The following is a 21,066-nucleotide window of genomic DNA, read 5'->3' as shown; positions in this document are numbered from 1 at the left end:
AAATGGGTTTACTTTGCACAATAATGGGATTCATATGACGCTAATAACATGTAGTTATGCTATACTGAAAACAACTCAGAAGTGGCATTTTTAAACATTTAAACCAGAAAGATAAACAATGGTACTTTCATTTTTTTCATCCTGTGTCATTCGAGCACTGTCCTCTGCTTGGGAACTGACCAGTTCCATGCTGTTCTAAGTATGCACATTTTAAAACACATGAGATAATATAATACGGTTTAGTTCCAGACAACATCTCTACATTTATTCATGTTCTTTTGGTTTTTCTCTTTTCTTGTTGTAACAGAATTCAGGTATTTTACTAATCTGGGTTAGTAATGACAGCTGATATACTTTCAGTAATATAAAATGTAGAGAGAAATAAATAATGAATAGAGTTTTGGAAAATGTTAACTTAAACAACAAGACTTTCAGTGGTAGTCTTGCCTAATTGATTTTTTTAAACTGGAATATTTCCTGTTTTGCATGTTTTTTAAATCAAAAATGTATAAAGCAGTGGGCCATACTAATGGTGCATATTCATTGTGATTAAAGTGAGGCAGTGATACCTTTAGGAAAATGCAGTAAAAAGTAACCGCTTGGAAAGATTAAATGGCATAAATGTATTTCATGCAACATAAAGTCACTGATGTATCACAATACACAAAACCAAACATTCAAGACAAGACATGCAAGGTAAAGTTTTATATTTATTACACACAGATGTGTTGCAACCAAATATCGTGCATTTCAAAGAATAATCAAGGTTCTTTACTCTGACAACAGCGACCTGCTGTTAAAGTATTATTTCTAGGAATCTCATATTGTGGTAACATTCTGATCTAGACTATAGTTTAGTCTTGTAAAATTTTAACCCACAAAATAAATTAGAACCTTAAACATGATTATGAAATACACCAACAATATCTCCTATCCATATTACACATGAACTATCCAACAATATATTTCATTTACTAATGGCTACATTATGATAGACAATATAATCTCATTTTGAAGAAAAATTTTAAGTGAATTGTCTGAATTGACTAAATACTGAACCAATTAGGTAAATTTTGCAAGTGGCAGAGGCACTTTTTTGTGAATCATTTTTGGGAGAAAGTTTTTGCATCTGACCTAGGCTTACAGAGCTCTATCTAAGCCTTGCATGCTTAACAAGCAGGATTTGAAAGCTGTGAAAATCTTCTCTGAGAGCTGAAACAGCCACAAATGACAACATGCTCGAAATAAAATGCGGACTGCTATAAGTGAGCAACTATTTGGAGGAAGCGTACCACATAATATAGCGGAAACACAAAGTTAAAGTGTACAGTGTCATGCAGTGAACTAGTATAGGAAAATCTTACGCAATATCTGGAATGCAGATGGAAACACAGTGCATGCAGACATACATTCAAGCTGATAGGATTTCGAGTAAAACGTACAAAGACATGCATGCACACCAGATCTTAATACATCGACCCCATGTACGACACAAAATAAAAAGAAAATACATTCACCAAAATTAAGATTGACACATAAAAAAAACACAAACACAATCTTAACAGACTCATGCAGAGTTTGAATTAATGAACACAAACTAAATGCTATCCACATTAGTACGGACTGCATGCAAGATACACCATAAACCAAACCTCTTTGTGATGAAACATTAAATATGAAAAGAATAACAGTTTGACAAGTCTGTTTTTTACCTTCACTATCTGACATGGTGCCCTGAAGGTCATCCAGCAGCACATAACCCCTACCCCTGGTTGGCTCTTCCCTGATATGTTGCGACTGCTGGGAGTCTTGCAAGGACAGACAAGAACCAAATTGGTCCCTTGAATCAGCTGAGATGGGGGGCAGAGGTCCCGCTGATGCACGGGCCATGCCCATAGGCTGCCCAACGGGGCTCAGTGGACTTTCTTCTTCTGAGTTCTGGGCCACTATTGGAATTCGGCCACGTCCACTTTGCACAATGGGAAGGCTAGTGGGTTTGGTACGACCAGATGGGGTTTGATAACTTGGTCCGTCTCCAGATGCTTCTCCATCTCCTTTAAGCCTCAGTGAAGAGCTGGAAGGGTCCCTTTTGATAGACAAGTCCAAGCCATAGCAAGATGTGGGCCTGGATGAGGGTCTTGAGCGGCTACCACTAGGATAAGCAGAGTCCAAACCCAAGCTCTGGCCTAAGTTTAGTGACCCCGCCAAGTTGGCACCCAAAGTAGACCCAAGGTACTTCTGTTGCTCTGCAATATTCTTACGAAGGCCAAAGGTAATCTCATCCTGCATAAGCCGGCTGGATCTTGGGGATGCACTGGTAGACCCAAGATAGCTATAGTCTGTCTCCAAAGCTCTGCTGTCTGTCATAGAGGAATACTTGGAGGAGATTTTAGGATCTAGGAGTGGGGTTTTGTGTTTTTGGTACAACATAGATGCTGGGAGTTGTTTAGCTGCCTGCTTCTCAAGAGTAAGTCGACTGATGCTGTACTTTTCTGACTTTGGGTAGTGTCTTTGGGAGTAACTAGATATTCCAGAGCTTGGCGTATAGTAGTGCTGAGAGAGACCTGTGAGTTGTTCTAAGTTTTCTGTTCCACCTGTGCTTCTCCTAAACTCTTGCTTGAGCTGTTGTTTGAGAAGTTTCAGTTCATAGGGTTCCTCCATTGTATCCTCTTCGTCAGGGGTCTTTCCAAAAGTATGGAGTCTAGAGGTGGACCCCAGATAGTCAGTAGATCCTAGATCTGCAGCACTTCTACGCAACAACTTCTCTGCTTTAGCCAGTTCCCTCTCAGCCAGACTATAAGATGAAGACAATCCTGTGGAGCCCTTAGCTAGTTCTGCAGCATCTTCCAGCAGCATGTAACTCCGAGGTGTGTGGTGATCTACATCTGTGTAGTAGGAATCAGAGACAGTTGACATTGGGCTACTTGCAATACTTCCCACCTCCAAGGCTCTGAGGTCAAGGTGATTGCCATATTTGTCATACTTGACACCCAGGTAAGGTGATGATGTGGGATCAGGCTGACGGCTAATGACATCATATTTAGTTGCATCCAGCTCTGAGAGGAGGGCAGCTTGTCTAGCAGCTTTCTGCTGCAACAAAAGCATCTGGTGGTAACTCTGCTGCTGGGAGCTAGTGAGTGACGGGACAGAGGAGTAGATTGAATGGGACTGGTAGGACTGGGGAGTCTGGTAGAGAGACTGCTGGTATTGGCTTTGAGGGTATTGGTACTGAGAGTATTTGCCATATTCATGCTTGGTTTGAGGTGGGACAAAGTCATCCAATTCTGACTGAGGAGCTGTCCTGGGACGTTCAAGACCATGATCTTCAATCTCCTCATCTTCACCACCTCCACGTCCACCTCTAGTCTCTCGGATATTGCTGACTTCACTGTCTGACATGTAGTCTCTGTCCTCTGCAACACTCTGTAGGTAGGCTCTTTCTCTCTTCTCTCTCTCCTTCAGTAGCGCATCTTTTCTACGATTAATGCCCATTTCCAAGTACCTAAGCTTGGCATCGATCTCTTTCTCCTCCTCATCTAATTCTGCTTGTCTTTTGCGGAGCTTGGAGGACTCACGCTCCACCAGATCTAGCTCACGATCAATGTCTTGCAGGATCTTTGCGCGTGCCATGTTGGAGTTACGGCACATTCTTCGGCGGGCAGAACCGGTGCTGTATGCTGTCTGGCCAGTGGTGGTTGACTCATCTTCTGATGGTGGATTTGGGAGAGTCCTCTTCACCTTCTTTTGAGTGCCTGTTGGCGTACCACCTGAGCCTTTCCCCTGTAAGTAAAAAAATATTAGTACTGGAGGAACTGAAGTCCTGGGTTCCTGGGTGCGTAATCCTCAGAATCTGAAAAATTATTGTTGTTGTACCACATTAGTCAGATAAAATTAACTTGAGATACTTGTTCTAATTTTATATGAATTCATTTATGTTGTAAAATTAAAAAGACCACATGGTGTATTGTAGTATGTGTGTCTATAAGGTTATTAGAAAATACAGTTTATTGACCACCCTTTCTGGGTCTCAATAAACTATGTAAGTATTAGAGCCTACTTACAAAGTTCCACCTTTTAGTCTAAAAAGAAGTAATTTATTCACATTAAGCCTCTATGGATCTCTGACAGCTCAGTATTTTCATGCAAGCTCAGCTTGTTTCCCATCTGTTTATGTATGTATGAGATTCTCAACGGTGAATTGCTCAGGCAGAAAACTGACTTCCATACCCCACGGTATTTTATCAAGAAATGGGCTCAAGCTGGAAACACCTCTTCAGAAACATCTAAATACATTTTAAACATTTTCAGAAAAAAAAAAGAAAAGTTTAAACACAAATCACATCTTCATCTTTTGAAAATAAAAATAAACCAATGTTTTTGTTTTGTGCATCTTTTTTTTACATACCTAAAGAAAGTGATACTTGTATAAATTGATAGTACTTACACTGTCACCATACTGGGTGCCGGATGTTGCTCTTTCTTCTCCTGTTGGACTCATGGGCTTAGGGTCAGACATGGATCTTTGCATGGATTTTGGCCCTCTGGGACTTGCTGGAGAGGCTTTTGATGGATCCGTACTTCCTCTTAGCTTTTGTGGGCTTGTATCACCTAGGGATTTATCATAGGACACAAACTCAAGGGATTTACTTGGTGACATACAGGGGGATATGGGAGAATAGAGTACTTTGGGGGATTTGGGATGGGCTTGAAGTGTAGAAGAATCAGCTTTGAGGTTAGGAGACTGACCTATTTCTAGGGGAGTAGGTCGTTTCTTTGGCGATGTCCTTTCAGAGTCTGACAGCTCCATCCTGGTGTCCATTCTAATGTTCCCCTCTGTATCTGTTTGTATAGAAATCTCAGTGTGGGCTTGAAGAGACATCTCTGACTGCCCACCTCGATCACCCCTGGCAGTACGTGGCCGGCTTTGTCGGCTTCTGGTCTGGGCCTCCCATTCGTCTTGATCCTCATCATCAGTCTGCACACAACTGTCAACACTCTTTTTAGCACTTCTCTTTTTTCTACCTGCTGTGTAAGCTTTGCTGACTGCTTCATCCTCTTCATCTGTTTGGCACCCACTATCTGTGATCTTTCGGGCTAGTACTGTACCATCAGGTCCTAAGACAACTGCCTCCTGCACACCATGCCCTGGTATGTCCCCACCAGGATACATCTGACGAAGCTTTTGCTCTTCCAGTTGCAGACGGAGTTGCTCTTGAAGTCTCTGAATTTGCTCAAGCTGCTGCTGTTGCTGAGCATAGGTTTCTTTCTGCATCATAAGGTGAGCTTGTCTTTCCTCTTCTTGTTGGGCCAGTATCTGTTGCTTCATGGTCTGCAGCTCCTCCAGTTCCTTCTGTACCAGGAGCTGCTCTTGTTCACGGAATCGCTGAATCTCCTGCCGCTCCCATTCTAATTCCTCAGCCAGGCGCTGTTGCTTGAGTTTCTCCATTTCGAGCCTTTCACGCTCTGCCTGATACTGGCCATCCCCAGGAACCATGGGTGAAGACAGAGCCTCCAGTGAAGCAGCTATGGCCTCCAGGGATGCATCAGTGTAGTCAAGGGATAAAGAGGTTGCAGCAGTAGTGGCAGCATCCACAGATGCACTCCTTCTAGACATCTCTAGATTGAGTGGGGAATCTCCTTGTTCTTCTGTTTCAGCAGTGGAAATAGTCGACAGAAAACTGTGGGACCGTGTAAGTGGCAAGTTTTGTAGGTTGGACAGGGAAGGCATGGTGTCGCTGGTGTGCATACCTGACAGGGTGTTGTATGTTGTACTAAATATGGACCCAGGCTGGGTAGTAATGGCATATGTAGATGGAATTGGTGCTGCAACAGAGGAATAGACCACTCCATTTGATGACCTTAAAACGCTACTTGTACCAAAGAGTGTACCAGCAGCACTTGTGACTCTGGCTTGAGAATAAGGTGGAATAGTCATTCCTGCGTAAGCCCCTTTCCTGGAGTAGTCAACAGCTTCACCTGTCAAAAGTCAAAAATATCAGTTCAGTCCCATATTGCAGACTTATTTAATGTTGAAGCAAGCCATGCCTTATCCAAATTATGAAAAACGTGGAACAAGGGGAAAAATCCAATACTGAGGTGCAACAAGCATAACAGCATGCAGGCACATGCAAAAATCTCATAATGAAAAAAAGAAAAATAAAACAAAAAAATGTCCATGCAAAATAAAAGCAAAACAAACCAAAAAATATGCCACATTAGCCATGAATGAGTGGAGGCAGTTCAAAGTGACATTTAAGTGACAGGTCTGCAATGTCACTGCACTGACCTGCATCAGAAATCTTTGCTGAGGTAAGATCTACTGCACCCTCTGTCGTGCCACTGAAGTTATAGCTGTTCTTACTCTTGTAAAAGAACAGGCCAGCTTCTGCTAAATTAGTGTCTGACATTGATGGTTTTATCCCTCCAAACCCTCTCATGCCATAAGATGATCGGTCATACTGATAATGGTCATCACGATATCCAAAACGATCTTCGGGCAGAGGTGTAGTAGGTTGCTGAGTCGTGCAACTTCCTGCAAATGGAAGCTTGTACACAACATCACAGCATACAGCTCTTTTTCCTGCTGTTAGATCTACTGGTTTGCCATCATCTGTGATTACAGCTGTGACCACTTCTGCAGACGCAGCATCCACCGATACCACAGTGTTGAAGGGTTTTGTTGTGCTGAGGTCAACAGCTCCTGCCACTGTGGTTGTACCTGTATGCAACCCATTGGCGACACAATTTGCAACAGAAGTCGGTGCAATAGTGACAGGGATGGTCTGGAAAGTTCCTCCACCTGTGCTTGATCCAACTGAGAGGTTAATAGGTATCTCTGTCGTAGCATGAGTAGAGGGCTGAGAGTCAATTGGCCGATATATAATTTGAGAAACTGGTTCAAAGGCCTTATTCTTTGTTAGCTGAAGGGGCACTGAAGATGCCTGACAGGTGTCTACACTGTCACTTTGCTGTATTGTGGCAGAACAAGTCACAATGGTGATGCTATCCGTCACTATAGAAACAGTGGATGATTCAGCACTAAGGTTGACCACAGGTGACTGCACTGCACTGTTGTGACGACTGACATCACTTGCAAAAGACTGACGTCTTGAGTCTGGGCCAGCAGACAAATCCACACCATTCATGTTTGATCCTGGATCCACCTTCATAGTCCTAAGATCTACCACCTCAGAAGGTTGGAAGACCTGTCCATTCTGTGCTTGCAACTGTGGCTTAGGTTTCTCCATCGAGATTGGAACACCATTTGCCCTTGGAGCTGGCACTGGTGGTGGTGTCCTTTCATGAACAACAGAGACAGTGGTCCTTTGGACTTCTGTGGTAACCACTTGAGAGATGAGGTTCGGCATAACCACAGGTGCCTGAGCTGAGGCAGATATAGCCTCAATGATATGACAAGAACTAGATACGTGCTTTTCTGGGCCACATATCTCTTGACTTTCAATGGATTCTGTTACTCGTGTGTATGCCAGAGGAACCCTGGTTGTTTGAGGAGGGGTTGGTTGTTGATGCTGCTGTGAATATGACTGAGGTTGAGGCGGTGGTTGGTGATAACTCTCAGGCTTAGGCTGGCGTGAAGGAGATGCTGGGCCTGGGCTAGAGGGAGCTTGAGTTGTGACACTGTCTACTGGAGAGCTAGGCTGAGATGGCAGTGTGATAACTACGTACGTGTCACGTAGATTGCTGGCATATCTTGGAGAAGAAGGAGACTTTGGTGAGGGTTGAAATGGTTTGCTCTCAGATGAGGGGCTCAGGTTCAGGGCTATCTCATGAGAATTTGTGGGAAGTACAGTGGGCCTTGGTGGATGTGGGGCATGGGCAGGTGAAGAGGGCTGTGAGCCAGGTTTTGGTGCAATTGGTGGTTTGACACCATGTCCTGGTCTGTGGCTGTCCCCAATCCCAGCAGGAATGGAGGGCTTTGGGGGAACAGGTGGAGGAATGTGAGGTTTGTATGTTGGAGTAACTACTTGTCTTGTAGGTGGTCCTTGCGTCGTTGTCACAGCCACTATCTCTGGCCTTATTGGAGTTGCTGAAGCCTGAGGTGGAAGTGGAACTGGAGCTTTCCTGGGAAATACAGTAGGTTTTGGTGGGGGAGGAGGAGGCAGTGGTGGTGCAACAGGTTCTTCTGCTTTTTCCTGAGAATTAGCCCTACGCAGGACATTTGGCTTAGGGGGCACAGGTGGGGCAGTTGACACTACACTGGGTATACTGGGTGTGTACTGGGGGACTGTGGGCAAGGGTGATACTGCAATCACAGGGGCTGATGTTTTTGCAAGGGCACCAGATAAGTCTACAGCATCAGCCTGGGATGCAGTGATTGTGGTATGAGGTTGCTGATCTGATGTGGTTGATAGAGGAGGCTCAGAGATCTCTTTCACAGGCTCCATTTCAGTTGCTGCTGTCTCCTCTTCCTTTTTAATTATACTCTCATCATCAGACGACAGCTCTCCTGAAGAGCACTGCGTCACTTTTAAGTCTGGGATAGGGTGGAGTGCCCTCCTCGACGCAGCAACATCCACTTCTGGCTCCTGCTGAGTTGGACTTGTTCCAGGAGTCAGGACTCGTTTCATTAGCTCTTCATAGGCTGCTTCAGCATCCAACAATGGCTTGCCATCTTTGCCTAATGTTATTGTACTGCTTTTGGAGATGATAGTCTCAGCAGGTTGCAGAACAATTTCTGGGGGTGTACTTTCCTTCTTTGGCTGCATATTTTGGTATTCCTGCTCCAGCTGCATGAATTCCTTCCTCTTTTTTATCATGTCTTCATAAACTTCATCTGGTGATCTCAGCTTTTTGGGCTGCACAGGAACAGTAATCTTCTCTGGCTCCCCCAGATCAGCTGTTGAATTGTCAATAAGAGATGAATAGGCATAGTCTTCAATAAGCATGCCTCCATAAAGGGACTCTTTTCCTGGTTGAATCTCACCTTTGTCAACTGTTGGTGACTTGGCCCTCAGCATTATTTCTTCATAAGCTTCATCAGCAGATTTGAGAGGTTGTTTCTGTGGTGTATCATTGTTTTGATCATCTGTTGGGGAGTGAAGAGATACTGATGTAGGCAGTTGGTATGTTTTCTGGACTGCTGCAATCTTTGCAGCATGGACTTCAAACCCTTCAGGATCTGATTCAATACTGGGGGAGAAGTCTGAGCAGGATGATCGCCTGATCTCCTCCATTTCAGCTTCTTGCCTCAGCTCTTCAGTTGGTGAGGCATCTTCAATAGGAGAAAGGTTGCTTGGTGGTGTCTTTGGACGCTCTCGCCTTCTCTGGGCTCTAATCTCCTCTTTGTCTTTCTTGGATTTTTTCCCTGAGCCCTTCTGTTTTTCTTGCTCCCTGAGCAGCTCCTCTTCTTCCCGCATTTCTTCTTCCTCAGAGGAGTCTTCAATAGTTGGCAACGTTTGACCGGGTTGTCTGTGTTTGGCTTTCCTGTGTTGTTTACCCTCACCAGAACGGATATGGCTCGGACTACTACTGTCACTGTCTTCATCCAGTGATGAGAGGGATGTTGGGGATGTTCCAGGAGTGAAGCTGGATGCATGCAGACTGGATGACCCCTCACCTCTAGACCGATCATCTGGAGAGTCTGTCAGACTTTCCATTTCAGGCTCACCATCATCATTGGGTATACGCATAGGGCTGCTGGTTGCATTCAGCTCCATGGTTTGGAATTTGCGAACTGCAGTACCACTTTGATGCTCCTTTTCTTTTCCTTGTTGTCCCTCCTCCTTGTCTATAATGGGTTTATCCAGTGTCGTGCTGAGTTCCTTATCGTCATCATCTGGACTTATTGTGGTTTTCTTGGTAAGTCGTCTGACTTTTCCCGATGTGCTCTTTTCTACAGTCTCTGTTTTCTTCTGTTCCATGTGTTTTTTCTCATTCTCTCTGATTTTTCGCCGGACTAGGTTTTCCTCATCAGATGGTGAAGCATCCTCATTCTCACTCATTTCTATTATTTGTTTTCTGATAAAATCCTCATCATCTCCTGACATTGGGCTTTCCTTTCCAAAGCTTTCACTGCTATCATCCAGGGAATCCGCCCTGACATCCATGGGCACAAGGAGCTTTTTCTTTGTGGTACCTTTGGCATTCTTCTCAGAAAGTTCTCTGTCCTCTTCTGAGCTAGGTGAGTCAGGTGAGAGCGGAAGGACCTCTAATTTACGTCTGGTCTTGAGAGTGTCTGTTTGTTTCTCCTCTTCTTTCGTGCTTGCCTGGGCCTCCAGAATGGGAAGGACGGTGCTCTCTAGCTTTGCTAGGTCTGATGGACTGGTGGGACTGCCCTCTTTAGCAGCCACTTCTTTCACTGCAGGCTCTTTCAACATCTCCACTGTTTTCACCTGATGGATAAAAAGACAACAACATTTTTTATTATTATTGCAATAAAAAATTACCATATCTTTTTTCTTTTATTGTGGGTGTTAATACTGATTATTCGTAATCAAGGAGGCAAGTTAGTCATTGACGTACATTTGCTGTAAATGCTCTCTAAAAATCTCTCTAACAACACCCTTGATTATTTATGGTGTACACATGGTTAATTAAAAGAGAACTTTTCTGCATTTGTTTCTGACCCCTAATTTAAATGGCGATGAAAACAAAACTTCTGAAATTGTAATGACTTCAATAAACTAATGTGGTGTATTTTTTAAAAACAAAATAATCTAAGAAATGCTAAGCTAATTAATTTAGTTTATTTTTTAAAAACCCACTGATGTTGTCAGAGTAAGGGGCAGTACAGTTACTACATACAGTTCTACTTTCTAGGAATGTGATACATACAGTCTGTCATATCATTCAAATGTATATTGCAGTGTTTAGACATCATTCGTCAGGCAAGTACAATATTTAGTTTGCTATTTTCATTTAAGTAATCTCCATGTGTGTCTAAATCTAAGTACCTAAATCTGTTTAATAATTCTGAAGTAAAGCAAATAAATGAAGCCCAAGGATATTGCTATAATCCAAACCACATGTGCTAAATTCTACAGTCACCTCAGAGACAGCAGCTTCATCACTGAGCTTTTTCTGAGGCTGAGCTTCAGCCTCCTTTTTCTCCTCCATGTTCATCTCCTTTGGGGCTTCTTCCTGCTCACTACCTACAGAGACCGGGGTTTCAGGTTCTGCTACAGGGACTGAAGCTACTGATACGGGAACACCTCCGTTTTCAGAAGCTGCTTCTGATACTTCATCCTTCTTTGATCTTGTGCTCTCTCCTACATCAAGCTCTGCAGTGCCATCTTTGTCACACACTGCCTCTGATACTGAAATAGTTTCCTGGATGTTGCCAGCAACAGGTTGTGACTCATCTTCTTTTTTGTCCTGTTTTGCTTCCTCCTCTTTGATTGACAGCTCAGCAACTTTCTCTGGCTGTTTTTCATCGGTGCCTGTCACGGCTGACGTCTCTCCCTCCACCTCGGGTTGATTTTCTGCATTAGCGCTTGTCGTTTGTGAAGCAGCTTCTGTCTCATCCTGGAGGACTTTCTCCTCGCAGGTTTTATCGCTGACTTCACTAATAATAGCGGAGGATGACACCTCTGCGCTCTGCACTGGCACCTTGACATTGACCTGTTCTTGTTCCTCAGAGTCGGGAGATGGAGGAGCAGAGATACCCTTTGCTTTGTCAGATTCATCATCTGCTTTTGACATTGTGTCTTCAGGTGTCTGCTTTTCCTCTTTCTCTGATACACTTTTCGCTTCGATCACAGGCTTCTCTTTCTCCTCTGACTTCTCTGACGCTGATACTGTCTCAACAAGGCTTTCCCCAGCAGGCTCACACTTTGTCCCTGGTTCTATCTCTTTATTTATCTCTATTTCTTCTTTTGGCATTTCCTCAGGGACAGCTGGAGCTGGCTCTCCTGCTGTTTCTGATTCCTTTTTCTCTATTACAAGACAACTGCTCTCTGTTTCAGTGCAGCTGAGTGCTGGGCTTGATTCTGCTTTATTAACCGTCTCCTCCAGAGGTTTCTGGTCATTTGCCGTCTCAACTGTTTTCTTTTCAGTTGCCTCTTCTTCAGAAGCTTTCCCTGTGTCAGCTTTTACCTCAGTAACCCCCTCTGCAGCTGTGTTTGTTTTCACCTCAACTGATGCTTCCTCATCAGCCCTCCCAGGTATTATCTGCTTAGCTATTTCTTCATTATTAATAACATTCGGAGCAACTTTATCCTCAACAGCTTTCTCCTCGTTTGCTTTTTCTAGAGCTTTAGTTTCTTCTTCAAGTGGGGCAACAGGACTTGAATTATCTGCCATATTGGCTGGAGAAGGTTCTTTTTCTTTTTCTGTGGGTTTGTTTTCCACTTCATTTGCCTGACTTTTCTCCTCTGAAGCGGACACAGGAGGTTTTTCTGACTCTACTATAGGACTTTCAGATTCTACACACTTTTCTGGTTCTGAGTTTAATTCTTGCTGGGGTTTGTCAGGTATAGGGACATCCGCTTTGTCAACAGGGGCTGCAGGAGCTATTGGTTCTGCTTTTGTTATTATTTCTGCTGTACCATTACTCTCCACATTAGGTGTTACACTATCAGGCTCAGGTTTTGTAGTAATGTCTGCCTTGTCCTCATTAACAGCTGTGTCTACTGTATTTGGTGGCGTTTCATCTGCTGGAGTATGTTGGGGTTCATCTATTGGGGGTTTCTCAGCTGTGACCTCTACCACTTTCTCCTCTTTTACATCTGTAGCTGCAGAATCTGTGGTAACAGGGCCTGTGTCTTGTGCGACTGCTTCGGGGATCAAGGTAGGCTTTGGCTCAACTGAATTTGTTGTCACTTCTGGAAGCTTTTCTGGAGCGGGCTCCACTTTCTCATTATCTGTCTGGGGAGCTGCAGCCTCACTCTGAGTAATCTTGGGATTTGGCTCAGTTTCTACCTCTGCAGGGACTGATGTCTTGTCTAAACCTGTATTAGTCAACAGATTTTGCATCTCACCTTCCACAGACACAGAAAGGTTCTCTGTCACATTCTCAGAGCTACTCTGTTGTTGCTGAACTGCTGAGATTTCACCGTCAAGTGCACTCTGTGCTTGTTGCTCAGCATTAGATGTTTCTGTATCGGGGTGAGGATGGTCCTCTGCTACTTTTTGTTGTTGCTCAACTGCTGGGATTTCACTGACAGTTACAGTTTGCATTTGTTGATCAGAATCAGGTGCCTGTATATCAGGGTGAGGATGGTCCTCTGCTTCTTTTTGTTGTTGCTCAGCTGCTGGGATTTCACTGACAGTTGCACTTTGCATTTGTTGATCAGAATCGGCTGCCTGTATATCAGGGGGTGGATGGTCCTCTGCTACCTTTTGTTGTTGCTCAACTGCTGGGATTTCACCCTCAAGTGCACTCTGCGCTTGTTGCTCTACATTAGATATCTCTGTATCAGGCTGAGGGTTGCCCTCTGCTACCTCCTGTTGTTGCTCAACTGCTGGGATTTCACTGACAGTTGCGCTTTGCATTTGTTGATCAGAATCAGATGGCTGTGTCTCGGGGTGAGGATGGTCCTCTGCTATTTTCTCAGAGCTGCTCTGCTCTTGCTCAACTGGTGGGACTGCTGGAATACTTTCAGCTAAACCCTCTAAAATCGGAGCCTCTTGCTCAGGATGAATTACAGACACTGATTCATCTGCTAGTGGTTGTTTTTGCTCTGTTGACTGCTGTGTTTCCTGTGGGCTATCCTCAGGAGGAGGGGTGCTATGATCAGGTGAAGTTAATGCGCTATCGGGTGTGGTTGTGGGAACAGTTGAAGGTACTACCTTGGCCTCAGAGGCTGGTGGGGGTAGATCTGCTGCTTCTACTACAGGTTTGCTATCTACAGCAGCAGGGGCAGGGGAGGAGGAGGGAGCAGGAGCAGGAGCAGGAGCAGGTGGTTGCTTCTTTGGGGACGCCATGGATGGAGGCGGCATGTCTCCCAGCTGGCCTGACATGGCTCTTTGGGTCTGACAGTTGAGGCAAAGCCATTCTTTCTGTAAAACAAGGATAAGAAAAGATTGTTAACAATTACTAGTAATGCATGATATTAAAATTTCTGGCCGATACCCAATATTAAGACAACTGATATCACCGATAACCGATATTACCGATATTCAATTTTTGTTCACACCGAAAAATGAGTATAAGCAAGCACTGTGAGAAACTATTCAAAAGCAGCCCATACCAAATTAGACCACACAGTCTTCTTTATTATGTAACAAAAATAAAACATATTTAAACATCTTTAACGTTCAAGTCCAGGAACATTCAAGTAAAAACATCAGTGAAATAGCAGCAATATCAAATGTAGAGACGAAGGCACTTATGTTAAACAATCATCAGTTCTTCACATCAGCTAAATTTGTTTATCAGACCGATACAGATATATTGGAAATAACACTAATATCGGCTGATACCGACGTGGTCACCACATCAATATCATGAATCCCTAATAACTGCTATGAATTCCTTAAAAACATATATAAAATAAAAACTGCTACAGATGTGTTATATGTTACTGTATATGTGATGCGTACTGCTCAAAATCCCACACAAATAACCATTACTGGAAACGTACTCTTAATTCTAACACAGTTATATGAAACAGCAAGCTTCTACGTATTTAAAACGTCACTGTGACAAGCTACACTGTGACAGCATAACTTCTTCTATTTCAAGGGAAGCTTTTACATTTGTGGGACTTAAGAGATAGAGCCATGCATAATGCATGGTAATGGGACAGGGGTTTACCGAGGCAAGCCAGCAAGGTTTGGGTGGCCTGTGAGGACGTTTCATGTAACAGAGAGACTGTGTCTGAATGTGTGTTTGTGTCTTTATGACTGTATGTATGCATACGCTCACCCTATACGAACACATACGCTTTAAACTTGTGAAGAAAATGTGCTCATACCTAAACTGTTCAATGTTAATTCAACCGCTTCAAATATTCACGAGTGAAAAAAAAAAAAAACACAAGGGCTTCCCGCTTGACAGTTGTATGAGTCAGAGCACTGTTTGTCCCAAGACCCTCTGCTCCCTGAACATTTAGTTCCAATTACATTTCTGTTCGGATGCTGAAGCCCAACACAAGCCGATTTAAAGAACATTCAGCAATGTTTATTATTTAAGTACAATAATTTGGTATAATTCCTTCCTTAACATTGAATGGAATATGTTTTTTTGGTAAGTTGGCACAATTGTTCTTATGTGTTATCTCAGAGCTCTACTAAATCTTTCCTGCTATGATTATCCTATTATTGCCCTATATTCCCAGGTACTCACTTAAACACAGGACTCTAGAGCAACATACCAAGACGTAAGACCCTGCTGGGAGCTATAATTCAAGACCTGCAGCTATTATTGGAGTTTAATATCCAGTCATGCTTTGCTCTAAGTGAAAAAATGATAAACAACCAACATGTTAGGATTTGAGCCTGCAAACACACCCACTTATTCAATGTAATGACACCAAACCAGAACCATGCATTATGGAAACCGCAGTCACACACACAAACACCTCATTTCACATTTCGCCAAGTGCTGTAACATTCCTCCGTGACCCCCCCCCTCCTCTTACGAATGCCTCCGCCTGGCTTAACATCTGGGTTTATGCTAAACTTCAGAGAAGATCGCAGCCCGTACGCTAAGCCATGCAGCAGACAAGCCAACCTCTCTCCAAGCACAGACAGAGAGGAAGAAACAGGGTGACAGGAGGGGGGTGGAAGAAAATGACAGAGGGAATGTGGCAGCAGCGAAGTCAGATTAAATAAGGCATGAACCGCCATGTTTCAGCCCATGCACAAACAGGAGAACGCTCACACTTTAGGGAGAATCACTGGCATCTCAATAGCACGTAGTCGCCCCTAAAAAGGCAGCACAAAGGCTTTGGCAAATATTTTAGAGTGGTTGAGAAATTGAGACTCAAAAAGATGAAGTAAGTAATAATGGAAGTGGTGTCTTTATTATCTAGAAGAGAGTGAAACAGATGTGTAAGGAGATGCCAGAGCTCCTCCCATCAAGAAGGTTTGCTGACTTTAGTGAGTTACATTTCCAACTTGACAGACATCCAGTTAATCCTCAGACACGATGATGGACGGGTGTTGGTGCAGACTCTGGTGCGTTTTGTGTGTATGTACCGGTGTTATCAAGTTGACCCCTTCTACCGGTCCCTGCTGGCAGGACTTTGAGAGGGGAGTTTCTCCAGCTTGACAGCTACATCAGTTAACGCAGACAGAGCAGGCACTGAGAGCTGGAGAGATGGCTGTCGATAGGAAATGCAGAAGAGCCACTCAGTCAAGACAGTCGGTCAGCCTCTTCAGAGCCGGTCGTCACTGACGTTATCAAGACATCACAACAAGCACACCTGAAGCGTTTGACGCCTCCTCAAACACACTTAATCAATTTGTGTCTTATAGCTACTGAGAAGAACTGAGTCATATCTTTTTAAGCCACCAGTAACCTTTCCACTGAAGCAGATGTGTTAATATAACTCTGCAGTACAGCAAAGTGACCATCAACAAAGGTCCCGTATTGTGCCTCTATTCAGCAAAATCATGCAAATCTAACTTGTCCCCAGAATGTGTTTTCCACCTCAATATACTACAGATATAGTGTATTTCACCAGCAATCCCTGTTTTCAGTCGTGTTCTAAATGATGTTCTTCTGGTGCCTGTAGTTTGAAATACAGTTCAGCTATAAATATCCACGCCCCCTTCAGGAAGAAGACTCTGTGATTGACAGCATGGTGCTAAACAGTTGACGGATCTGTAGCAGATACAGACATCCATCCATCCATTATCTATACACCGCTTAATCCTCATTAGGGTCATGGGGGGCTGGAGTCTATCCCAGCTGACTTAGGGTGAAGACAGGGAACACCCTGGACAGGTCACCAGTCTATCACAGGGCTACACTTAGAGACAGACAACCAAGCACACTCACATTTACACTTATGGACAATTTAGAATCACCAATTAACTTCAACATGTTTTTGGACTGTGTGGGAGGAAGCCGGAGAACCCAGAGAGAACACACGCTGCACGGGGAGAACATGCAAACTCCACGCAGAAAGATCCCCGGCAAACTAATCTAACGTAAACCAGGGATCTTCTAGCTATGAGGCGACAGTGCTAACCACAGAGCTGCCTTGCAGCCCAGATACAGACATGAATACCTTCAATTCAATTTTCAGTTGTTTTGAACTCGTGTGGTGAGTTTTGTCAGTGGCTGTATATGTGAGCACAGAGCTGTCATGTGGTCACAGCTTTTATTTTACGCCTCCAAGTTTTTAACAACCACAAAGTACAACAAAAAATNTTTAGAATCACCAATTAACCTCAACATGTTTTTGGACTGTGTGGGAGGAAGCCGGAGAACCCGCAGAGAACCCACGCTGCACGGGGAGAACGTGCAAACTCCACGCAGAAAGATCCCAGGCAACCTAATTCAACGTAAACCAGGGATCTTCTAGCTATGAGGCGACAGTGCTAACCACCGCTCCACCTTGCAGCCCAGACACAGACATGAATACCTTCAATTCAATTTTCAAAGTTGTTTTGAACTCGTGTGGTGGGTTTGTCAGTGGTTGTATATGTGAGCACAGAGATCTGTCATGTCGTCACAGCTTTTATTTTACGCCTCCAAGTTTTTAACAACCACAAAGTACAACAAAAAATAATTTTCACCATATTTTAAAAATATTTTTGTTAAAATCTGCTATATTCTAAAAGTTTTAACATTTTGTTTGATTTCTAGAAATCACCTCAAGGGTCCCGACCCCCGTTTTGGGAACCACAAAATCCGACAATGCATTGATCATTACAATCAACCCAATCAGTGATTAATCAAAACATTCCAAATTCTGCATTACCACTGTACATTGTTTTGAAAAGCATTACCTGTTATTGCCATCATCATATCCATCAAAAACTTCATTCAGGGGGTGAAACAACAGCATCTAAATTATGGGGATGATTCACTTCTCTCTTGCAGCTTTACCTCGTAATTAGCACCAAATTAAACAGGTGTAGTTTTACATAATGGTTCTTTATACTGCAGCTTTCAAATAAACATGACATGCCTCCGTAGCTTTTGTGTCTGTGTGCCGCTCTGTAAACAGCAGCACGGATGATTCATGAAAGCAGGGGGAGTCACTCACGCACATCACCATCAAGGACGTTTTCACTTCACATGGGCACGGATACCAAAGAGCTGACACATACCAACACCCACGGAGATGAGCTTTGTGACGGCTCCGATGACATACATACTCTGAGATAAAAGTCGTGAAACAAACTTGGAAGGAAACAACAACTCGCTCCCTCGTCCTATACGACGCTCTCAAACAAATACAAGCTCATGCATGAATGAATAAGGGCAGGTTCGGAGGGAGCGCTGCGAAACTTTTTCCCATCTTCGTCGGGCTTCCTCCAAGGACAAGGCAAAACCGCAGACGGGAACCAGATATTGGGACGAGATGGGGCCCAGTGTTAGCTTATTGTTTCCAGCAGGGAGTTGGAGTGTTGTGAAGGTCGGTGCCGCTCTTTGATTAAGACGACGGATCCTATGAGGGTTTTGCTCGTCTAAATTTAGACTGGCACCGAGAGTGGGTGAATTCACTCTCTCTTCCCTCTTAATCCAGTTTAAACATTACACTCGCATATGTGCTTTCTATTTATTTTTGTATCACTTCATCCTGTGTCATTTTATTTTATCCTCTCATTTTTGCACCCTATATGTACACAGATTCTTCCTCAGCTGCTGCGATGTTTGAAATCCCCACCCCACGGGGATCAATACCGTGTTATCTTAAATAGAGGATCTAGAGGAGGATGGGACAGATGGATAAAGCAGACAAGAGGATGGAGAAGGAGTGAGGTAGAGGAAATGTGAGGACGTGAGAAAAAAACGGGTGATAATGGCGTGTGAGAGGCAGGCAGAGAGATAAGTAGGGAGAATAACAAACAGACCCAGCTAAAGGCAGGAGGAGAAAAGGAACATACTGTAGAGAGGGGAAAGGGTGAAGTGGTGGAAGAGAAGCAGCTTAATGACCATTGGAAGTGACTCAACACCAGCGACTGCCAACAAGCTTAACATTATCACCCTGTAAATCTGTAAATCAATTGCCAGGAACTCAGGACAAGCTGCAGTTCGTGGCGATTGCCAACAGTGACCTTAAAATGTTACAGTGCAGACTGTTGTTGACGTCATTTACACATACAGTGGCACAAAGTCCGGCCCCACATCCAGCTTATCTAATGAGCTCTGATTGCTCAGCATTATTACACAATCAGGAGTTTTTGCATTGTTGTGTCAGAAAACTGTGGAGAAAAAGTTGCTGTTTTTTTCACTCTCTCTTCCTATGAGCTAGGTGAAATAATTGATATCCCTTTCATCCTGTTTAGCTGAGCTTAGCAGTAACACTGGAAATAAAGGGAACCAGCCTCCCTGATTCTGTGTGAAGGTAGAAAAATCTGTGCACCACCTGGAGTCTCTGCCTGTTTCCTGGCCAGTTCTCAGGGATGACAAAGCTTAAAGCAGGTACTGCCCTTGGTCCATAAACCCTCCAGGAAAACAGTTTTAAACTTAATTCATCGACATGTTCATTAGTGAGTTTTTTGTACAGGCTGGTAGGCACATTTTGTCACCTACAGACAAGGGCCGAACAACTAATCAATTTTAAATTGAAAATGAAATTCAAAACAGCGAAATTAGAAAATCGCAAAGGCTCTGATTTAAGATAAATGTCATGCACAGACTCTGACACAGAGTTTCATCTGTTGTTGTTTTACAAATTCATGCCGTCCTCCTCGTGTGACAGTTTGATGATTTAAAAATATTTTTACTTAAATATGTATCAGGGCTGCGAGGTGGCTCGGTTGTTAGCACTGTTGCCTCGCAGCAAGAAGGTCACCGGTTTGCGTCCTGGTGAGGACACCTGGGATCTTTGTGCGTGGAGTCTCCATGTTCTCTCCGTGCAGCGTGGGTTCTCTCCGGGTTCTCCGGCTTCCTCCCACAAGTCCAAAAACATGTTGAGGTTAATTGGTGATTCTAAATTGTCCGTAGGTGTGAATGTGAGTGTGCTTGGTTGTCTGTCTCTAAGTGTAGCCCTGTGATAGACTGGTGACCTGTCCAGGGTGTCCCCTGCCTTCACCCTAAGTCAGCTGGGATAGACTCCAGCACCTCTGTGACCCTAATGAGGATTAAGCGGTGTATAGATGATGGATGGATGGATGGATGGATGGATGGATGGATGGATGGATGGATGGAAATACGCATCACAAATGCAATCACACTTGCAATGTCCGTCACAAAACTAGCAATTAGATATTTTTTGCCTGTCATTCATCCTTACCTCAGACAAAGCCAGACCAAATGTTTCCAGGCAGTCTTTATGCTAAGCTACCCAGCAGCTGGGACTGTCTTATATTTAACAGACAAATATGTTTTTAAATAACTCTTGGCAAGAGAGCAGATAAGAATATTTACCATAATATGAAGCTTTTTCTTTGCACAAAATACTGGTGGTTTCAATTTATATTTCAGTACATTTAGTTATCTACAACTATCGACATGTTGTCCTCATCACACAGGTACAGCTGAAACCAGAAGTTTACCTACACTGTATAAAAATGCACATGACCTTTTTTTTTAACTGTCTGACATTAAATGTGACTAAACGTTTCCTGTTTTAGGCCAGTTAGTTGTCCTGAAGTCTGTTTGTAACTAATCTGGCGCTATGCTTAGGATCATTGTCCATCTGGAAGACCCATTTGCGCCCAAGCTTTAACTTCCTGGCTGATGTTGAGATGTCACTTCAATATTTCCACATGATGTTCTTTCCTCATGATTCCATCGAGTTTGTGAAGCGTACCAGTCCCTCCTGCAGCAAAACACCCCCACAACATGATGCTGCCACCCCCTTACTTCATAGTTGGGATGGTGTTCTCAGGCTTGCAAGCTTCCCCCTTTTTCCTCCAAATGCAACGATGGTATTTTTGGCCAAACAGTTCAGTTTTAGTTTCATCAGACCACAAGACAGGTCTCCAAAAATGAAGGTCTTTGTCAAAAATTCTCTCTCTTATTATTCTGGCATTTAGCAA

General features: G+C 43.6%; 1 protein-coding gene across 1 annotated transcript in view; it reads right to left on the bottom strand.

Annotated features, from left to right (window-relative positions):
• The window catches only part of pcloa (piccolo presynaptic cytomatrix protein a), a 65,191-nt gene that overhangs the window by 25,768 nt on the left and 18,357 nt on the right, over window positions 1-21,066 (bottom strand). Inside the window, exons 5-9 of the mRNA XM_008283497.1 lie at window positions 13,750-13,959; window positions 6,287-10,352; window positions 4,441-5,976; window positions 4,127-4,128; window positions 1,713-3,780 (exon numbers count right to left, since the gene is read on the bottom strand). Of these exons, the coding sequence (XP_008281719.1) occupies window positions 1,713-3,780; window positions 4,127-4,128; window positions 4,441-5,976; window positions 6,287-10,352; window positions 13,750-13,959 (7,882 nt within the window). The remainder of the gene's footprint in view (window positions 1-1,712; window positions 3,781-4,126; window positions 4,129-4,440; window positions 5,977-6,286; window positions 10,353-13,749; window positions 13,960-21,066) is intronic.

Source organism: Stegastes partitus, unplaced genomic scaffold (assembly GCF_000690725.1).
Source record: "Stegastes partitus isolate 25-593 unplaced genomic scaffold, Stegastes_partitus-1.0.2 Scaffold315, whole genome shotgun sequence".
Taxonomy (NCBI): Eukaryota; Metazoa; Chordata; class Actinopteri; family Pomacentridae; genus Stegastes; species Stegastes partitus.
The sequence above is the reverse complement of the archived record's forward strand: the minus strand, read 5'-3'. Positions and strand labels throughout refer to the sequence as shown.